A 19,837-nucleotide genomic window follows, 5' to 3' on the forward strand; every position below is an offset into this window, starting at 1 on the left:
AGTCCTCCAAGAAGCAAGTCGAAAGTGCGTCTGGTTGAGATAAATGACACACCATATTCAAGAAATGTGTGGATTTTTTTTGAAAAAGAATATACCAACCACAATGTACTAAGATTGGAGACATCATCACAAGAAATTAAGTGATGTTTTAATCAGGGGGAATATAATACGCGTTGCACTCTTTTTCCCTTGACCGAGGTTTTTTCCCACTGGGTTTTCCTGTCAAGGTTTTTAATGAGACAACAAATAGTGCGTATCAAAAGATATGTGTACTCTTTTTCCTTTACTAAGAATTTTTTTCCACAGAGTTTTTCCTAGTAAGGTTTTAACGAGGCACATTATCTATGGACATCCAAGGGGGAGTGTTATAAATACATTGAATTAAGTGGATTGTCCATTAAGCTTTAATAAACTTACCCTTATCATGGATATGTATTCCCAAGGTGATGAATCTTTTTGAAATAGAAATGTATCTACTAATGTGACATTAAACATAGTGACCTTTTGGTTGATTTCTCTACCTATAAATAGAGATATCATTCACAATTGTAATATACACTTGAATAAGAAGAAAATTCCTCTTCTTCTATCTACTTCTTTTGTCTTCTTCTCTTTATGATTATATTCTTATGAGCTTGATTTTAACATAAACATTAATTATAATAACTAATTTCATTACTAACTAAGGAAGGGTGAAATTAAAAATATATCCTAAATGCAGTCTTGGATATTGTACAGTTAAATTAATTTTAAAAAATGAAAAAATTTTGAAATGGAGAAAGTATAATGCAAATTCATTCTTAGATACATATAGATATAATAGACTAATTTTGCAACCTCCAACTTAATAGTACTAGGATATATCGACACAACTACGCCATGAGGCATAAAATTGAAAAAACGGAACTGCATGCTAAAATGAAGAAATTTACCACTCCTGATATTTCTCAATTATACCTAAAAATAGTTGTTTAAAAATGTCTATTCAATTTTAAAAAAATTATAAGGTAATTTATCTTTTATGTTTATTTTGTCTTCACTATTAAGAAAAAATTACGTATCTAGTGTAAATTTAAATTACTTCATTATCTATCAGAGCTTATGCTTGTAGTCATTTAATCTCGATAATTACTTGTTTAGTTTTTAATTGTATGACCATGTACAACATTTTTTTTCTTATATACAAATGGGTCCATTCTCTCTCTTCAATCACTTTTTTTTTTATTTCTCCTTTATTCTCTCAATCAAAATTGATTTCAGATTTTGAAATTTTCACTCATTCCGTTTCCCTGTTTCACATTTAAATTCTCTTTACAATTTTTTCTTTTTGTGTTTTCATCATTTTCCGATTTATCTTTGTATATAACTAAGATTTCTTTTAATTTTTAAATTTATATATCTAAAGATGAAGATAGTGAAACAGCTAAGCTAATTTTTATAAAATTATTTGTGTAAAACTTTTGAAGTTTGAATCTATAAGTTATTGTATATTTTCCATAAAATCCATATTTGATATACAAATTCAATTGTATACTCATGTGGTAAAAGAAAATTTCATTTAGTTTTTCAAATAAATTACATATTACTATATATCAAAAAGCATTCAATATACAACTTTTTCACAAAGCAAATAATGTACATATAAGAAATATACAAGTCAACGAATCAAATTTATGTCAATTATGTAATTACAAACATAATTAGTTAACTTATACAAACTACTTTTCCACATAATTTACACCCAACAATCAATTATACACGTACAAACACTAATTTCATCAAGTTTAACCATACACATACAATCACTAACTTATACGATTCTATAAATAATGTAAAATTATACATATACAACATATAAGTCTATGAACAACCATTGATGATTTGACATAAACTACAGTAGATTATACAATTGATTTCTACTTTTATACATTTACGTACTCAAATTGCAGATATCAAGTTGTCTCTCTCGATTAGTTCAAATACAACTAAAAATAGATTTCTTCAGCCAAAACTTCAATATCAATAAAATAATTGTACAATCAGGGATAAAAGTAGTTAATTATCGATCTATTAGAATACAGTTTCGCATAGCTGTTCAAATGAATCTCCAATTATTAATAGAGATTTCATACAATTACATATACAAATCAGTTCAATTCTCTGTTTTTTCAACTTCTTCATCTAAATGAATGCAAATAAAAATACGAATCAATGCAAATCAAATATACATTTCTGCATGAATATTCGGCATACATACAGATGAGCTGACTCCACTATATTACCTATTTGCTTGTATAATGATGAAATTGTTTAAATTTTTGTTTGAATTACGGAGCAGTAATGATACAGATACAATACAAATATAATACTGACTATACAAATATTGTCATTTAAAATATAGTTACAACTTATAATTATCAAACTATAATATGTAGCACAATTATTTTATTTTAAGTGGCTAGCGGAAGTTCCTCTTACTATCAAATATGCTCTCTATCCCAATTTCTGTGACACTTTTTAATTTTTCGAGATTCAAACAATTTAAGTTTGGCAGAAAATTTGCGCATGAAATCTTCAATTTTTTGAAATGAAATTTATATATTTGTAAGTTACGTAAAAAGTACTATAAGTCACAACAATTGATAATTCAAAATGTTTAAAAGATTTATGAAAAATTTATGGTCAAAATTAGACTTGTATGAATTTTGAAATTTGAAATGTACCATGAGACGAGGGTGTACTTTCAATGTCTACTAAATTTCTCAAAACATTTAACTTAACATATTCAAAAGCTAATACAATATAATAATGGGTAATGCTAAATGACCAAAAAAAATTGGCCAGAATTTGACCAAAAAGACAAAAAGGATATAATATCCTAATTTCAATTTTTGCATTTATTTCATTATATTTTTCCCTCCAAAACAAAATTAACTTTTTCCTATTTCTCAAACTCCTTGAACTACTAAATTACAAACTTTTTTATTATCAAAAAAAATAAAAGTGGTTTTTTTGTGTGCATTTATGTGTGTATAGTTAATTTGATTTATTTTTAAAATTTAAATATTGTTCCCTTGATTAAAAAATTGTATGCAAAGTTAAAAAAAATATTTTTATTCTTTCATTTTAATGAATTAATTTTTTAATTTCGTTTTTATACATTAATATTATTTTCATTAATATACCATACAATTATGTTCTACGTACATATAAATATAACATACACTCCTTCCTCTACCCCTTTTCTGAACTCAATTATGTACACAATATACTAATGCATACCTTTGGAAAAAAATATTCGCTTAAAATAAATCTCTTTATTGAAGAAGACAATAAAGTTTCTGATTAGTAATAACTACAAATGACTATCTTATCTACTTAAGATTATACTTAATTAGTAAATTTAGCGGCGCTATGCACGATTTCTTTTTAATCTTTAATTTCAAATAAATTAAAAGATAAATTTTAACACTTAGATGTGTAATCATGATTCATAGATTTGATTTTATCCAAAATAAAAAAAAATCTTAAATTATAACAATATAATACCTATTCTTTAATAATTAGCTTCTTAGGTATTTAAATAAAGTATTTGATAACGTAAATAAATGAATATATACATATATACCTCCAAATCTCTCATTCAATATATTAGACAAACAAGAATAATAATTTAAAAAAATAAAGGCCAGAACAAATTTAAAGCTCAAATAAAAGAGGTTAATATATTACCACAGTCATCTATGATTATCACTCTTGATCCCTTTTAATTTGGGTTGATAAAAGAAAATTATTAAATTGCAATAGAAAAAAAAATGGTTAAACTAGTTGAGCGTAATGTTTATTGTCAATTTATAATTAAATTTTTCTTTAAATATAATCAACTAAATATATTCTTCTATATAATGAATATTTTTCAAGAGAAAAAATAATGTAATATTGAAAATTAGATATTTATAAAAAAAATAATAATTGAAGAAAGATTTTTGTAATTGTAAATAACACATTAATTTTTTATATTATAATAATTCCAAACAGTGATTGACCTATATAGAAATTGGTAGAATTATTTCACTACTTTTAACCATGAAAAATAAATTAAAGTAATCATATAATACTAATTAAGAGGATGTCTCAAAAAGAATAAATAAAAGATCACTCTAAACCTAAGAACAATTATAATACTTTAAAATAGATGTATTTTATGTAGGATTATTAAATTACAATATGTTTAATGTATGCAAATAAAGTATAGCATAATTAGTGTATTTAATATAGAGTTTTATATCAAGGGAGACAATTAAAATTCATGTTAATAATAGACGAATTAGATTAGCCTCCAATTAAAAAATATACTAACTACTCGATCATACATAATTTAGTTGAATTAAGTATAACTTTCAAATTAACAATTGACTTTTCTTTAAATAAAATAAATGAATAAACTTATATATACCATAATTAATAGATCAGTCATATAACGTGTATGTTTTTTCTTTACGAAGAAAATAAAAATATAATTTTGAGAATTATATATTTTAAATATGAAAAAGATATAATTATACATTTATAACTATAAACATATCAAATTTTGCATATTCTAATTGCTCTAGACAAATTTATAATGACTTATAATAATTGTTAAAATTATGTTACCATTTCTAACCACGAATACACGATTAGTTACTTCAATTATATTAATTTAAAAGATGTTTCAAAAATAAAAATGTCAATATAAATAAAATTGTATACATATATATGTATGTATATGTTTATAAATAGTTAAGCCCTATTCTTAATTAAATATCCAATAAAATCATATATATAATCACAAAATTCAATCAAGACATATTTTTATATTATAAAATCAAAAAAATTATATTAACTTTAGTTATCAAGGTTAAAAAGTATATAGTTTAAACAATCAAATGATTACAAATACATATTTTATGTATAACTATTGATTTGATATAACTTAAACAATTATTTTTGAAAAAAATGAACATATGATTTGAATTTATTTAAATATATCAATTGTAAATTACTTAATTAGAGGTTATATTAATACTTAATAAATATAGGTAATCATGTTCAAGTTATAAAATATGCATAAAATATGGAGGCGAAACTACAACACTGGTACATAATTCTCTGAGGTTTCTGTTAATTATTATATATAACTTGGATCAATGCATTTGAAATATATGTTTCTTACAATTTTTATAATATATTGATATCCACTATATCTAAAGTCTATTAAATTTTTAAATGTCGTTATTGAAATAATTTTAAATAATGCTTAAATATAAATTAATTTAAAATAGTTTCTTTTATGATGTGTTGATTTCTAACATATTTTTTTTTATCTTTATAAAAATATTGTGCAAATTATGTTAGATTATTATTATTATTATTATTATTATTATTATTATTATTATAACTTTACGATCTAAATTTGATATACTTCTATTAAATAAAGTGGTTCACATATATCTATTTCTACACAAATAGTTCGGATAATTTCGCTTGATGGAAGTGAAAATATCATTTTTTTCAGAATCTATATGTTTTAGTTTTTTATCAAAACAAAACTCATATAAGGATATATGATCCATCTCATAAAGTTTAGCTATATATTTGATACTTCTTACAAGTGATTTTTTTTCTTTTTCATTTCAACGATTAGTTTAAGTTTTAAATATTTTATTTGTGGATTTATTTGTTTATCATTATCTAAATTATTTATTTTGAAAAGGGTTAAAAATAAAAAGAAAGAGTGAGAATGGAATAAAAGAGAGAAAAGAAAAATACTAAAATTATTTTCTTTTGCAGTGATATTTGTAATTTTATAAGTAAGTTTATTTTCTAATGTAAATTTTATATTCTAAATTTTAATTTTTGAATTCTAATTGTCAATTTAAATTATTACTGATTTTTTATAAGAAAATATGTATTGGCCTTTGACCATTACACAATATTTCTACAAAAAATTAAAAGTCAACGTATGTATGAAAGTTGGAGAAATTTAAAAATTAGTCGATTACTATGCATTGAAAAACTTTTTCATTTATTGAAACATCATTAATGAATGAATTAATAATGAATATAAATTTGACAAAGAAGGGCAGAATTGTCAAAAAAATAAATCACTTTATAGTGTGAACACATATTGGGACCATTATGGTCAAATTATGGCCAAATTTTCTGGCCAAAAAGATTTATCCTATAATAATATTGTCACTATTATTTATTATTTCTTAAAATGTGTGTCAAATCAATAATGAACAACTATTATTGAATATAGAAAAAAATTATATTTATCTCTTTTTAATGCTTTTACCCCGAGGAACCTAGAACTTTTGATGCATACAAGTATTTTATTAAAAGGTTGATATATGAATAATAAAATAAAACAAAAGCAATACGCAAAGAAAAAATGAAAAAGTGCAGCAGTTGAACAAGAATTGGAACAGAGAAGACCTTTATTTTGCTTGAATTGAAGCTCTGTACTTTTACAGCACACACTTACAATTGTATATATAATAACCGTTAACTTCTAACCCCTTTAATAACTCCTACAAATAAGACTCCTCGCCTAATAAACAATTAACCTGATCTTCATTCCTAAAATATAGGAACTGTTATTTGACTCAGTAAATTACAGAAGTAAAACAGTAAAAAAAAAAACTCTAAGATACACTAATTTTTAAAACTCCTTCTTAGTGCATACTTACGATCAACAACTCCAAGAGCAGCCCTGAAATATTCAAACTTAGGATTTATCAAGGCCTCAATAAATATGACTGCGACTTGCTCTTTTATAGAAATTCTTTCAGAACAACTTCTTTCTCCAATACTTTCTCTCGAGGCAGTGATGACGAATTTCTACGTGCTTCGTCCTACCATGATAAATGAATTCAATGCAAGCTTGATAGTACTTTCATTATCACATCTTCTTTGAACATCATAATCAACTTTGTACAACATCTCTCCTATTAATCTCTTTAACCACATAAATTCTTACTCAGCCATAGTCGCGACTATGTACTCAGCTTGAGTGCTAGATAATGTTGCCACTGGTTGTTTCTTGTTGCACCAAGAAATCATAGTAAACAAGTAGTGAAACAATATCCTGAAGTTGAATGTATATCATTTGTATCTCCAACCCAATCTGCGTCAGTAAATTCATTTAAATGAATTTCTCAGGCCTTCTATACATAAGATCTTAATCTAGTGAGCCCTTCACATAACGAAGAATTTGCCTTGCTACATCTAAAAGTGAGCTTCTTGGACACTGCATGAATTGAGAAACAATTTCAACAGAAAAAGAAATCTCCGATCTTGTGATAGTTAAATAAATTAAACTACCAACAAGTTGCTGAAATTCTTTGACATCTTTTAATGAGTTTCCTTCAGCTTTCAACAGCTTGAGATGTGGTTCCATTGGAGTTGTCTTTTCTTTCTACTCTCCCATACCAAAACGCTGAAACAATTTCCTCGCATATGTCTTATAAGAAACAAAATGCCCTTCATTTGTTTTTTTAATTTCTAGACCAAGTAAACAACTCACTTCCCCCATATTCTTCATTACTAATCAAACTGAAAGATCATTTTTCAACATAGAAATCGCATCGTCATTATTTCCTGTAATGATCATGTCATCCACATATAACAAGTTCATCATGTGCACATTTGATTCAGATTTAATAAATAAACTAGAATCTGCATTAGAAATTTTAAAGCCACAAAAGATAAAAATATTGGGCAACTTCACCATACCACGTAGTGATACTTGTTTAAGACCATACAATGCTTTCTTTAATCGACAAACATGTTGAGGATACTGCAGACAGACGCAACCTTTTGGATGCTCCATAAACACTTAACGATCCAATTCTCTATAAAGGAAAGCATTTTCTACGTCAAGCTGCCACAACTTTCAATTCATAGATGCCGCAAGAGAAAAAATGATTCTTACAGTTACCATTTTTGCAACTGGACTAAATTTTTCCTCATAATCCAATCCATAATTATGAGAAAAATCACATGCAACAAGACGAGCTTTGTATTTGTCAACAACCTCATCTGTGTTTTTCTTCAAACGATAAATCCATTTGCAAGTTATCAGCTCGCAATTCTCAAGCTTTGACACCAACTCCCACGTCTAATTTTTTTCAAAGCATCAATTTCTTTTTGCATAGCTGCATTCCACTCGGGATGACTTTTGACTTCTTCATAGCTTACTGGTTCATCCAATACTCCTTTGAAGAAGCAAGACGTAATTGAGCAGCAGTTCAACTGTACCTCATAATCTTTGAAGTAACTTGCTTGTCTTTTATCCCTTGTTGATCTCCTTTCAATTTGTCGTTCAACATCTTCTGAATTTGAGTTTCCTTCATTATTTGGTTCCTGCAAGTTGCTCAAAATTCTCTTGATCACCATTAAGAATGGTTTCTTGATTGTTGGTCTTCTGGGCAGAGTGATACGACAATATTTCTTCAAACTCTACATCTCTGAAAGTGACTAGTTTCTTGATTTCAAGATCCATACACCTCCAACCTTTCTTATATGAATCATAGTCAACAATGACACACTTTTTTGCTTTCGGATCAAGTTTGGTTCGATTAGTTTTTGGAATATGAACATAATAAGTTGAACCAAATACTCGAGAATAATTTACATTTAAATTTTTTATGATATAGAATTTTCAGAAGGAGCTCTTCTTTACTTGGCCATGGAGGCAAATGATTAATTACATGAGAAACGCATTGAATAGCTTCATCCCAAAGCTCTCGAGGGAGATTCTTATCGTGCAACCAAGAAAGGCTTGTAGAAACAAGATGAGCTATTTTTCTTTCAGAAACACCATTTTATTGGGGGTATTTGGACATGTCATTTGCCTAGAAATACCATTCTTATAGCAGTATTTAAAGAATGCATCAGACATATATTCACCTCCATTGTTACTACGCAAGCATTTAATTTTTACCCCAAAACCCTCTTCCACGACAGTTTTAAATTCAACAAATTTTGAGAAAGCTTCACCCTTCTCTTTCAAGAACTTCATCCATGTATATCTTGAGAAGTCATCTACAAGTACTATGTCATATCTAAAATCACTATAACTTGTTATTTTTGTTGGTCCCATCAAATCTGTATGAACCAACTCAAACTTCGTGGATCTACGATTTGCTAATCTTTGGAATGAAAGATGATGTGATTTTTCAAATTGAGAACCTTGACAAACTACATCTTCATGAATATTTTGTAGAGCTGGTAGACCATACACCAGTTTCTTTGAATAGACTTGCCGCAAGTATTGGGATCCCAAGTGCCCCAATCTAGCATGCCGAATTGTTGCGCTATCTGTTTAACTTGTCTTCTTCACATAAATTTGTGCTACTGTCATGTCAGATAACGAACCTTTTTTTCCTCCTGTAAGAACAACATCAGTAGATATGTTCTTCACATTATCCTGGATCTTCACATCATTTGTACTAAACAAAATATATTTTTCAAAATCAGTGATTTGAGAAACTGAAACTAAGTTTCTCTTCAAGCTTGGAGCATGAAATACATCGTTCAACTTGACAACCCCTGTATCTCCAACTTCATTCTTCAAGACTCATTCATTAGCTATTGGATATGTCGAGTTATCCGCTGTAACAACTACTTGTTCTCTTTTGTATTGATACAACTCTGAAAGAAGAGAATAATTTTCGAGCAACCAACCAGAATCAAGAATCCATTCTTGTTTGCAATTGTCATTATTGTTGAGAGCTTGAACGGGTACAACATCATCATTTCTCAGTTCAGTAACGTCAATAGTGAAGCACTACTCCCATTTGAGTTTCTCATTTCCATCATTTTCACTTGCAATGTTTGCTTTTGAGAGCTTCACTCCACAATATTTTTTGATTTGTTCAATTTTACAGCATCTATAACACTTCCATTATCAAAGTTGCCACCAGTATCTTTTTCACCATTTGATTCTTTTCATTGTTCCGGCTTTCAAAGATGTTTATTTCTTTTTGTTAAGATCCTTGATCTTCACCATGTGAGAACCTTCAAGATGAGAGAAGAAAAGAGAAGAGAAGAGAAGAGAGGAGAGGAAATATAATGTTTTGTGTATTTCTAACTTGTATTCAACAACCTGTACATACTGTATTTATACACTTTATTAACAACATTTAACAAACTCTTACTACCTTTCTAACAATATAACTAACAAGATACAACTAACTAACTAATGGAAAATATCTCTTTATTTAACATCCTCCCTCAAACTGATGCTTTGAATACATCCTTCAAGCACAGTTTGGTCATTAAGTGTTCATGTTGTTACCTGCCAAGACTTTTCGTTAATAGATCTGCCTGTTGTTCCTTAGTAGAAACATAATGAGTTTTGATAACACCTTGTATAATCTTGTCTCTCACAAAATGACAATCAATGTCAATGTGCTTAGTTCTTTCATGAAAAATGGGATTTGCTGCAATCTGAATAGCAGCTTTGCTATCACAATAGAGACAGATTGGAACCTCAATACTGATTCCCAGCTCTTTGTACAAACCAATCAACCAAGTTACTTCAGCTACAACAGAAGCCATGCTTCTAAACTCTGCTTCAGCAGAGCTTCTAGCTACTGTTTCTTGCTTCTTTGACTTCCAAGACACTATAGCATTGCCAAACTTCACTAAGTATCCTGTGACAGACCTTCTAGTCTGTAAACAACCACCCCAGTCAGAATCACAATATGCTGCAAATTTTCCAGAGCTATCAGAGGGCATTAGAAGGCCAAGACCTGGAGCATTTTTTATATATTTCACTACTCTTAAGGCAGCATTCATGTGAGATTGTTTGGGATTGTGCATGAATTGACTTAGCACTTGCACTACATATGCAATGTCAATTCTAGTCATAGTAAGATATAATAACTTTCCTACTAGTCTTTGATATTGAGTACGATCAACAAGTAATATATCTTCACTTGTAGAACCTGCTTCCTTAGTTATAAAATCATCATAGTCAACTTATGTAAGTTTCAGATTTGTCTCCAAAGGTGTGTTAACTGGTTTAGTGCCACTCAATCCCAACTCACTAATTAGTTCCAATGCATACTTCCTTTGGCTCATCACTATTCCCTTTTGTGATCTCACAAATTCAATTCCAAGAAAGAACTTCAATTCTCCAAGATCTTTCATTTTGAACTTTAGCTTTAAGTCATTCCTTGTTTGTAGAATCAGATCTGTACTGCTTCCAGCAAATCATCCACATAAACCAACACAACTACCAACTCTCCTTGAACTGTCTTGGTGAATAAGGAATAGTCAAAATGACTTTGTGAGAAGCCAAGTTGTATCAATGCATCAGTGAGTTTCTTGTTCCATTACCTAGGTGCCTGTTTGAGTCCATAAAGAGACTTATGTAATTTGCAGACAACATGTTTCCCCTCCTGGCTAGCAAAACCAGAGGGAACCTCCAAATACACTTCCTCCACTAAATCCCCTTGAAGAAAAGCATTATGAACATCCATCTGAAAAATAGGCCAATGTTTAGCTGCTGCCACAACCACAGCTGACCTGACAGTGACCATCTTAGCAACTGGAGAGAAGGTCTCAGGGTAATCTAACCCCTCTTGTTGGCTATAACCTTTAGCTACAAGTCGAGCCTTGTACCTTTCCACAGCCCCAGAAGATGTGTACTTAACTTTGAACACCCATTTACACCCAATAGGTTTTTTTCCAGCTGGTAGTTCAACTAAACTCCAAGTGTGATTATCTTGTAATGCTTGAATTTCAGATTGCATAGCAGCCACCCAATTTGAATCTTTAATAGCCTCAGCATAAGAAGTAGGTTCTTTGATGATAGAATAAGATGCCAAAGCAGATCTACACACAGGTGATAAGTGATCATAACTAACCACATCAGATACTGGATAACAACAATTTGCACTGCCTTTGCTTGTGGAGACATAGTCATGCATCCAAATGGGAGGCTTAGTAGTCGTGGAAGATTTTCTAGTAACAGGAACTGTTGAAGATTGTAGTGTTGAAGTTTCAGAAACAGAAGCATCACTCAATGAAGAACTATCCATAGAAGGAACAGAAGAGGAAGGAGCAGGAGCAGAAATATTGAATGATGGAGCATTATTCTCTATATAGGATGACTGCAGTTCATCTTCCTTCAAGGAAAACAAATGAAAAAGAGAAGTGGAAGTTGTCTTGAAAGGAAAAACATCTTCCTGAAACAAGACATCCCTACTTGTCAAAAATACTTTGGACTCCAAATCAAACATAGTATAACCCTTTTTTGACACTGAGTAACCAAGAAATGTTGCAGGAATAGCTCTTGGAGAAAACTTGTCCACCTTTCTTACCTGAGTTACACTTTCATGTGAGCTAGAGAAGGTGATTGTCCATGAAGTCTCTCAAAAGGAGATTTACCTTGAATAATTGCAGAAGGCAGTCTATTAATGATATATACAGCAGTGATCACACAATAACCCCAAAATTTCACTGGTACACCAGCGTGAAATCTAATAGCTCTTGCTACTTCTAAAATGTGTCTATGTTTCCTCTCTACCACTCCATTTTGTTGTGGAGTATAAGAGCAAGAACTTTGATGTACAGTCCCAAAAGACTTTAGCAATCCATTCATTTGTGAGTTAAAGAACTCACACCCATTATCAGTCCTAAGACACTTCACCACAGAAGAATAAACAGTCTGAACCATAAGCAAAAATTCCTTAATCACAACAACAACAACAGCTTTAGAAGGTAGTAGAAACAACCAAGTATATCGAGAATAGTCATCAACAAGTGTAAGAAAGTATTTTTTTCCATTATGAGTAGGAACTCTGTAAGGACCCCAAACATCACCATGAACCAACTGAAAACAACACTCAGAAGTAGTAGTGCTTAATGGAAAAGACAGTCTAGTTTATTTTGCTAAAGGACACACACTACAACTCTTGATACATTTGTCCCAATGTGTAGAATTATGACCAAACAGCTTGCTTATAGTGACAGAAGAGGTGTGACCCAACCTTTTGTGCCAAAGATTCATACTCATGCTATCAGAATCTGTAGAAGACATTCCAAGTGATGAAGAACAGGCATTAGTAGCTGCAACAACATTTGCTATAAATGCTTTCTTATGACCTGATTGAAACACATACAATCCATTTTCTTCCTTACCAATCCCCTTCACCTTGCCACTTGAGAGATCCCGGAGAATACAAAAATCAGGATAGAATAATACAGCACACTAAAGCTCCTTTGTCAGTTGAGAAACAGACAAAAAATTGTATTTGAACTCAGGAATATGCATGACCTTGGTTATCTCTTGACTAGGAAAGAGACAGGATGATCCTGTATGAGTTATATTAACTACATTACCAGTAGGCAAATGAACTTTGCCTAGACCACTCTTGTTTACTATTGTAGTGTGAGATAACAGCTCAACAGAACTCACTATATGACTAGAAGCACCAGAATCCACTATCCACTTAACATCATCTGAAATGGTAGTAGTATGAGAGATCATACCTGCTGTCAAGGCTACATGATCAGCATCAGATTTTTCTGAATCAAGCATGGTCAAGATCTGTTTGTATTGTTGTTCAGTAAATTGAGGAATAACACCAAATGTATCAGTAGAACCTTTAGACATGTGAGAAGATCCTGCAAAATTGGCAGATTGACCCCCAAACTGATTTCCAATATCACTAGGATTAGGATTGCCCTTACTAGTTTCATTTTCTTTGATATATGATCCTGTTTTCTTCTTGAATTTATAATCTAGAGGATATCCAATTAACTTGTAACACACTGCTTTTGTGTGACCTGTGAGATGACAATGATCACAGTAGAGATCATTCCTTCTGCTTCTGCCCTTGTAAGAGGAATTATTCCCCTGATAGTTAGTGCGTACACTTGAGTTGCTTTTACCACTAAACAAAGTTGTCCCCTCAGCAATTTCACAGCTGTAAGAAGAAGAAGAAGAACCCAGAGATCTTCTACTTTCCTCAGAAATGATCATGGCATATGCTTTATTAATCGATGGAGTAGGAAGCATCATCATGATATGATTTATAGACTATGAGTAAGACTCATTTAAACCCATCAGAAATTGAAGAAGACGTTGATACTAAAGTGTTCCACATATTTCCTAGACTCAGCACAATTACATCCAGGACATGACATCAATGCATCAAATTCTGCCCATAGTTCTCTTAGTTTTGAGAAATAGGTTGAAACAGAAGAAATTCCTTGGTTAAGAGTAGAAATTTGTGAATGAAGAAAGAAGACTCGAAATCCATTAACCTTGTCGAATCGTTCTTGTAAATCAGTCCACACCTTATATGCACTTGTAGCATATACAATTCCACTAAGTAATTCAGTACAAACAGAATTCATAATCCATGAAAGGACTATAGCATTACATTTCTCCCACAAATCATGAAGAGAAGCATCAAATTTCTCCTTAGGATATCGACCATCCACAAATCCTAACTTGCTTTTACCTAACAGACTAATTCGCATTGAACTGCTCCATAATGCATAATTCTCAGGGCCTGTTAGTTTAATCGAAATTAGGGAACTACCTGGTGTATCATTGGGCTGAAGAAACAAAGGATGGTGTTGATCGATTGTTACCAAAGTGGGTACAACTTCAGCTCCAATTTCCAGATCTGCAGGTGAACCAGCATTCACCATTGTTGAGAGGTCGAACAGGAGAAGAACAGAACAGTAAAAAAATGAAACGTGAGCCAGAAACTGGGAAGATCAAAGGAATATGAGATCGATTGCTCAAGCTCTGATACCATGTTAAGATCCTTGATCTTCACCATGTGAGAACCTTCAAGATGAGAGAAGAAAAGAGAAGAGAAGAGAAGAGAAGAGAGGAGAGGAAATATAATGTTTTGTGTATTTCTAACTTATATTCAACAACCTGTACATACTGTATTTATACACTTTATTAACAACATTTAACAAACTCTAACTACCTTTCTAACAATATAACTAACAAGATACAACTAACTAACTAATGGAAAATATCTCTTTATTTAACACTCTTTGTTCTTATCCCTTGAAAAGAGAGTTGCATCTGGTTCAAGGCTTCTTGCCATTTGTTTAGCCAATGCCTCTAGGTTGGAAAGCAAAATCTCAAAATTTTTAACTGAATGTTGCTATGTCCAACCCTGAATGGAGGTGACGAATGGATTATACTCCTTCTTCAATCCTCAAATAAGAAATCGTCGCAATCTTGCTTCGCCCATTTTTTCAACCGCGTCTAATTCTAAAATTTCAGCACATATAGCTTTAACTCGCAAGAAATATTTAGAAATAGACAAGCCTCCTGTGCTCGGATTGCCAATTCATTTTCCAGCAGCTGAAGCCTAGCGATGTTCTTTTTAGTAAACAATTTCTCAAGTATTTTCCATACTTCTTTTGGTGAACTAACATCACGTTACATGATCAATGAGCTCTTTTTCAATTGTTGTTCTCAAAGCAAAGAGTGCTTTACCACATTTGATCTTTCCATTTTCTCCGTGAATCTGAATTTTTCGGAGTATTTGCTGAAATTTCTTATTCAGCATCAGCAATAAGATCCCACAGGTCTTTGACCTTAAAGGTAAGCCTTCATACACGTTCTCCAGTATTTATAGTTTCTCCAGACAAGTTTCTTGACACCAAGCTGTGCGTTTGAACTATCTCGCTCATTTGGTGACTTCCATACTGCCACAAACTTTTTCTCTTCATCTTTCAATCTCTTCCAACAAGACTTAACAAACTTGATAGAGAAGGAAAGAACGTTCAAGCCAATAACCTAGCTCTGATACCATAAAACAGAGAAAAAAATGAACAAGTGCAGCAGGTGAACAGGTTGAAATGGAGAAAGAACTTTATTTTGCTTGAATTGAAGCTATGTACTTTTGTAGCGGACACTTATAGTTATATATATATAATAAGCGTTAACTTCTAACCCTTAGAATAACTTTAACAAATAAAATTCCTAGCCTAATAAACAACTAACCTGATCATCATTCCTAAAATATAGAAACTATTATTTGACTCAATAAACTGCAGAAGTAAAACAGTAAAAGAAAAGTCTAAGATGCACTACTTTTTAACATGAAATACTTAAAATATCTCCATTCTTATTAAAATATAATTAATATTGATATAAACAATCTTCCCTCGTGTTCGGTTATGACAAGTCTTAAAATATAGAAACTATTATTTGACTCAATAAGCCGCAGAAGTAAAACAGTAAAAGAAAACTCTTAGATACACTATTTTTTAACATGAAATTCTTAAAATCTCTCCATTACTTATTAAAATCTAATTAATATTTTGATATAAACAATTTTTCCTCGTGTTTGGCTATAACAAGAGCCCCGAATGTAGCACTATTTGTTATTCCAACAATGATAAGACTAAATTACATAACTCGAAAAGAACGAGAGAATGCATAACATAATTTATTTTGGTTTCCGATTTACCCACTATTATCGTTCAACTACAACATATCATCTTATTATTAAATTAAAAGCTAATAAGGACCAAAGAAATATACTAAAAACAAAGCCAAACTGAAGAAAAAACTTGATTAGATTTCGTGGTCCCAAATATCTGCTACGCTCTTGTAAGGCCCATCACTCTTGTTCACAAACAATTCTTCCCCATCTAACACTCGCATCTACACATCAAAAATTCGATTATTGTTTGCGTAGGAACTACTCGTAATAACAAACTTCATTACTATAAACAATATACATCTAGTGAAACCAACACAATTTGGTAGTACCTGATCTGGGATATCACAAATAGCTTGGAAATCTTTTTCTGGAATTTCCCATGAAAACACTTTAATGTTCTCTTTTATTCTTTCTGAGTGATCTGATTTTGGAATCGTACTCGTTCCTCTTTGTATAGCCCACCTCACTAGAACCTGCCCCGCCGTTTTATTTAACTTCCCTGCTACTCTCTCTACTACTGGATGATGAATTAGATCAACTTCTCGCGAACCCAAAGGTGAATATGCCTGAAAAAATTGAATTCACATTCGAGAACTTGTTAGTATGCATAAAGTTTCGGTTACTTACTGTGACGTGAATATTATTTTTCTTGCACGCTTCCAACATTTTTTCATTTCTCCATCCAGGGTGCATCTCCATCTAATCAGTACATAACATTAGCCAAAAATACGAAATAAAGAGAGGAAGAACGTTACGGATAATTAATATTCAACTAACCTGGCATACAGAAGGCATTATCTCTGCAATATCTAAAAGCTTATTAAGTTTCTTAACAGTGAAATTACAGACTCCAATATCTCGTACGAGTTTATCTTTAACTAACTTCTCCATTTCTATCCAAACACCTTCCCAATCGAAGTCAGACACTTCCCCTGCTTTTGGTGGTCTACTTGCTCCGTCCTTGAGACGGAAGGGCCAATGAATCTGCAGATTCATCTGTTAGATTTCAAAACTAGCAAATAAATACCTCAAAAAGAAGGAAGTACCAGATAGAGATCAAGATAATCCAGTTGCAATTCATTGAGTGTCTTCATCAATGCAGGTCGAACTCTCTCCGTTGACAAATCACAACACCTAAAACAATTGATAAAATCTACTTAATTCGTTTCATCGAACGGTGGATGTACAAAATCCGAGAGATTTAAAATAAGTTGAAGAGAATACCATAGTTTAGATGTGATAAATAAGGTTGATCTCTCTACTCCTGTATGTATAGCTGCCTTGATTCCATGACCAACCTATGTAAAGAACAATTTCATACTTGCACGTCGATATTAAATGTCTCAAAATGACATTTATTTACAATTCTGTTATAGAAAACTTTAAACTATGAACACAATAATTCTCTTTAGAAAACTAAGCCTTGTTCTTATGTGTATGCTAAACAACGTGTACATAAGGAATAATCACAAATGGAAAAAAAAACCTCATCTTGGACTCCGTACTCTGCCGCTGTGTCGACATGCCTATAGCCAGCCTGCAACCATAGTTAAAGAGCATAGATACTCATTGAAAAAACAATTTTAAATAATCAAATGTGCTAAAAGGTTGGGTTTCATGCTCCAAGGGGCAAGCCTTGGGGGATTGAAGATCGCACAATATTCTAAGGGACTCACACGCACCGGAATGAGTGAGACGAAAAATTGAAGTTCATACGTCTGTATTATATGTAAGTTGAAATCAAACAAACTGTAATTATAAGTTCAACCCTAACTTGAATATGCTAAAAAGATGAAAAATTATGAAAAAGTAAAAATAAATAAATAATATTATGGATTACATTACAACAAATTTTTTTTTATGTATAATTAAATATATTTAAAAAGTTATACAAGAAATGTCGAGTAGATTTTGTTCAATTCGACTCTTTTTTTTAAAAAAAAATTAAAATGAATTTAACGAACATCGAGTATTAATTTGGTGTAATTTTTCGATTCTGTTGTGTACATCCCTACTCTTAACAACACTTTAAGAATAAATAAAAACACCACAAGAAATGATATTGTTACTAAACCAGTCGATCAACATAGCACAATACAATCAATGTAGTCTACTCCACTCATTACTTCATCTACATAACATCTAGATAACAGTACGATACATTAATAACAGAGCCAGAAATTTTACGAATAAATATCTTTTTTTTAGTGTGAAAAACTGTTAAAAAATTATTGCTAATGAGATTCAACATAAATTACTGGAGTACAACAAAGGACTGATTTTCTTATCTTATTTGAAGTTTTTTTTTTTTCTAAAAGAATAAAAAAACGTAAAATGTTTATCTTTTTTTTGAAAGGAAAATATAGCTCTCTTTCATATTTAATTTGTTCTTTCTTTAGAGGAAAGGTATGAAATCCCCATACCTATGAATAGAAGATCCCTCTTTTCACACTAAAAACACAACAAGAACATCCACCGTCTGGTCATTTAGAGAATCTTGTTTATGAAAATATTTTCTCCCCAACATCTTTATGTTTTTCAATATTAGTTTCAATTTAATGTGTAGGCATTTGGCCAAATCATATAATAATATTTTAATTTTAGTATATGTTTTTCTCATATGATTAATCAATCATATGATTTACATATTATAAGTTTCCATGTGACGTCCTTATTACTTTCGAACCACTGCAACACCCTAGCACCCTATTATGTTAGGTATTATCATTTTACTTGTATATACATTGTTATTTTATTCATATATACATTATTATTTTCTGACAAAGAGTATCCAAATAAACTCTAGCTACGCCCCTAGATACATTACAATCAACATATCATCAACTCGTAATATTACAATAATATAACAATATAATACAATACAATACAATAAAAGTACATTATTTATAACAAGAGGAGGAAAATAACAATCCAAACAGGTAGAGTACCTCAAGAATAGCAGTAAAAACAGAATCCCTAGCATTATGAGCTCTCCAAGTGCCCAAACCAATAGCAGGAATCTTGTGACCACTCAACAGTACAAAAGATTCAATTTTCTCACCTTGTGGGTCTATTGTCATCTGAGCCATCTTAACTTATCGTAACGGGTATGAATTTTCGATACAATACTTGCTATATAATAAGAAGACAATAAATTAAAGGACATTTATATGGCATGGAAAATATATAGAGGGGCTAAAGTTTGTATACACGTAGCATTGCAAGTTGTGACACGTTTGAACACATTCACAAAATTTTGCAACACATTTTTGTGACACGTTCTCTTTTTTTGGCTACCTACCACACTCTTCTTGCCTTTTTTTTTTCCCCTTTGTGTATTTTGTTCTCTTGCT

General features: G+C 30.9%; 2 protein-coding genes across 2 annotated transcripts; both read right to left on the bottom strand.

The window, feature by feature from the left end:
- Positions 1-14,124: 14,124 nt before the first annotated feature.
- Positions 14,125-14,718, bottom strand: LOC104649121 (uncharacterized). The gene has a single exon (XM_010327823.1). It carries the CDS (start codon positions 14,716-14,718, stop codon positions 14,125-14,127), a length of 594 nt encoding a protein of 197 aa, XP_010326125.1.
- A 1,760-nt stretch (positions 14,719-16,478) lies between these two features.
- On the bottom strand, positions 16,479-19,636 carry LOC101267438 (aldose reductase). Its single transcript, XM_019215483.3, has 8 exons — positions 19,433-19,636; positions 17,971-18,021; positions 17,709-17,782; positions 17,531-17,618; positions 17,262-17,468; positions 17,112-17,183; positions 16,814-17,050; positions 16,479-16,705 (listed from the first exon to the last, which is right to left on the bottom strand). Exons 1-8 carry the CDS (start codon positions 19,571-19,573, stop codon positions 16,616-16,618), a joined length of 960 nt encoding a protein of 319 aa, XP_019071028.1. The 5' UTR covers positions 19,574-19,636; the 3' UTR covers positions 16,479-16,615.
- Between the last annotated feature and the right edge of the window lie 201 nt (positions 19,637-19,837).

The sequence above is a fragment of the Solanum lycopersicum genome, chromosome 9 (assembly GCF_036512215.1).
Source record: "Solanum lycopersicum chromosome 9, SLM_r2.1".
NCBI classification, from domain to species: Eukaryota; Viridiplantae; Streptophyta; class Magnoliopsida; order Solanales; family Solanaceae; genus Solanum; species Solanum lycopersicum.

Bases quoted from the DNA above. Each gene is read 5' to 3' on its own strand.
- LOC101267438 (XM_019215483.3), bottom strand. From the start codon at position 19,573: ATGGCTCAGATGACAATAGACCCACAAGGTGAGAAAATTGAATCTTTT. The intron at 17,469-17,530 runs GTACTTCCTTCT...ATGAATCTGCAG, and splicing joins ATTATCTTGATCTCTATCTG to ATTCATTGGCCCTTCCGTCT. The intron at 16,706-16,813 runs GTACTACCAAAT...TTTGATGTGTAG, and splicing joins TTTGTGATATCCCAGATCAG to ATGCGAGTGTTAGATGGGGA.
- LOC104649121 (XM_010327823.1), bottom strand. From the start codon at position 14,718: ATGGTGAATGCTGGTTCACCTGCAGATCTGGAAATTGGAGCTGAAGTT.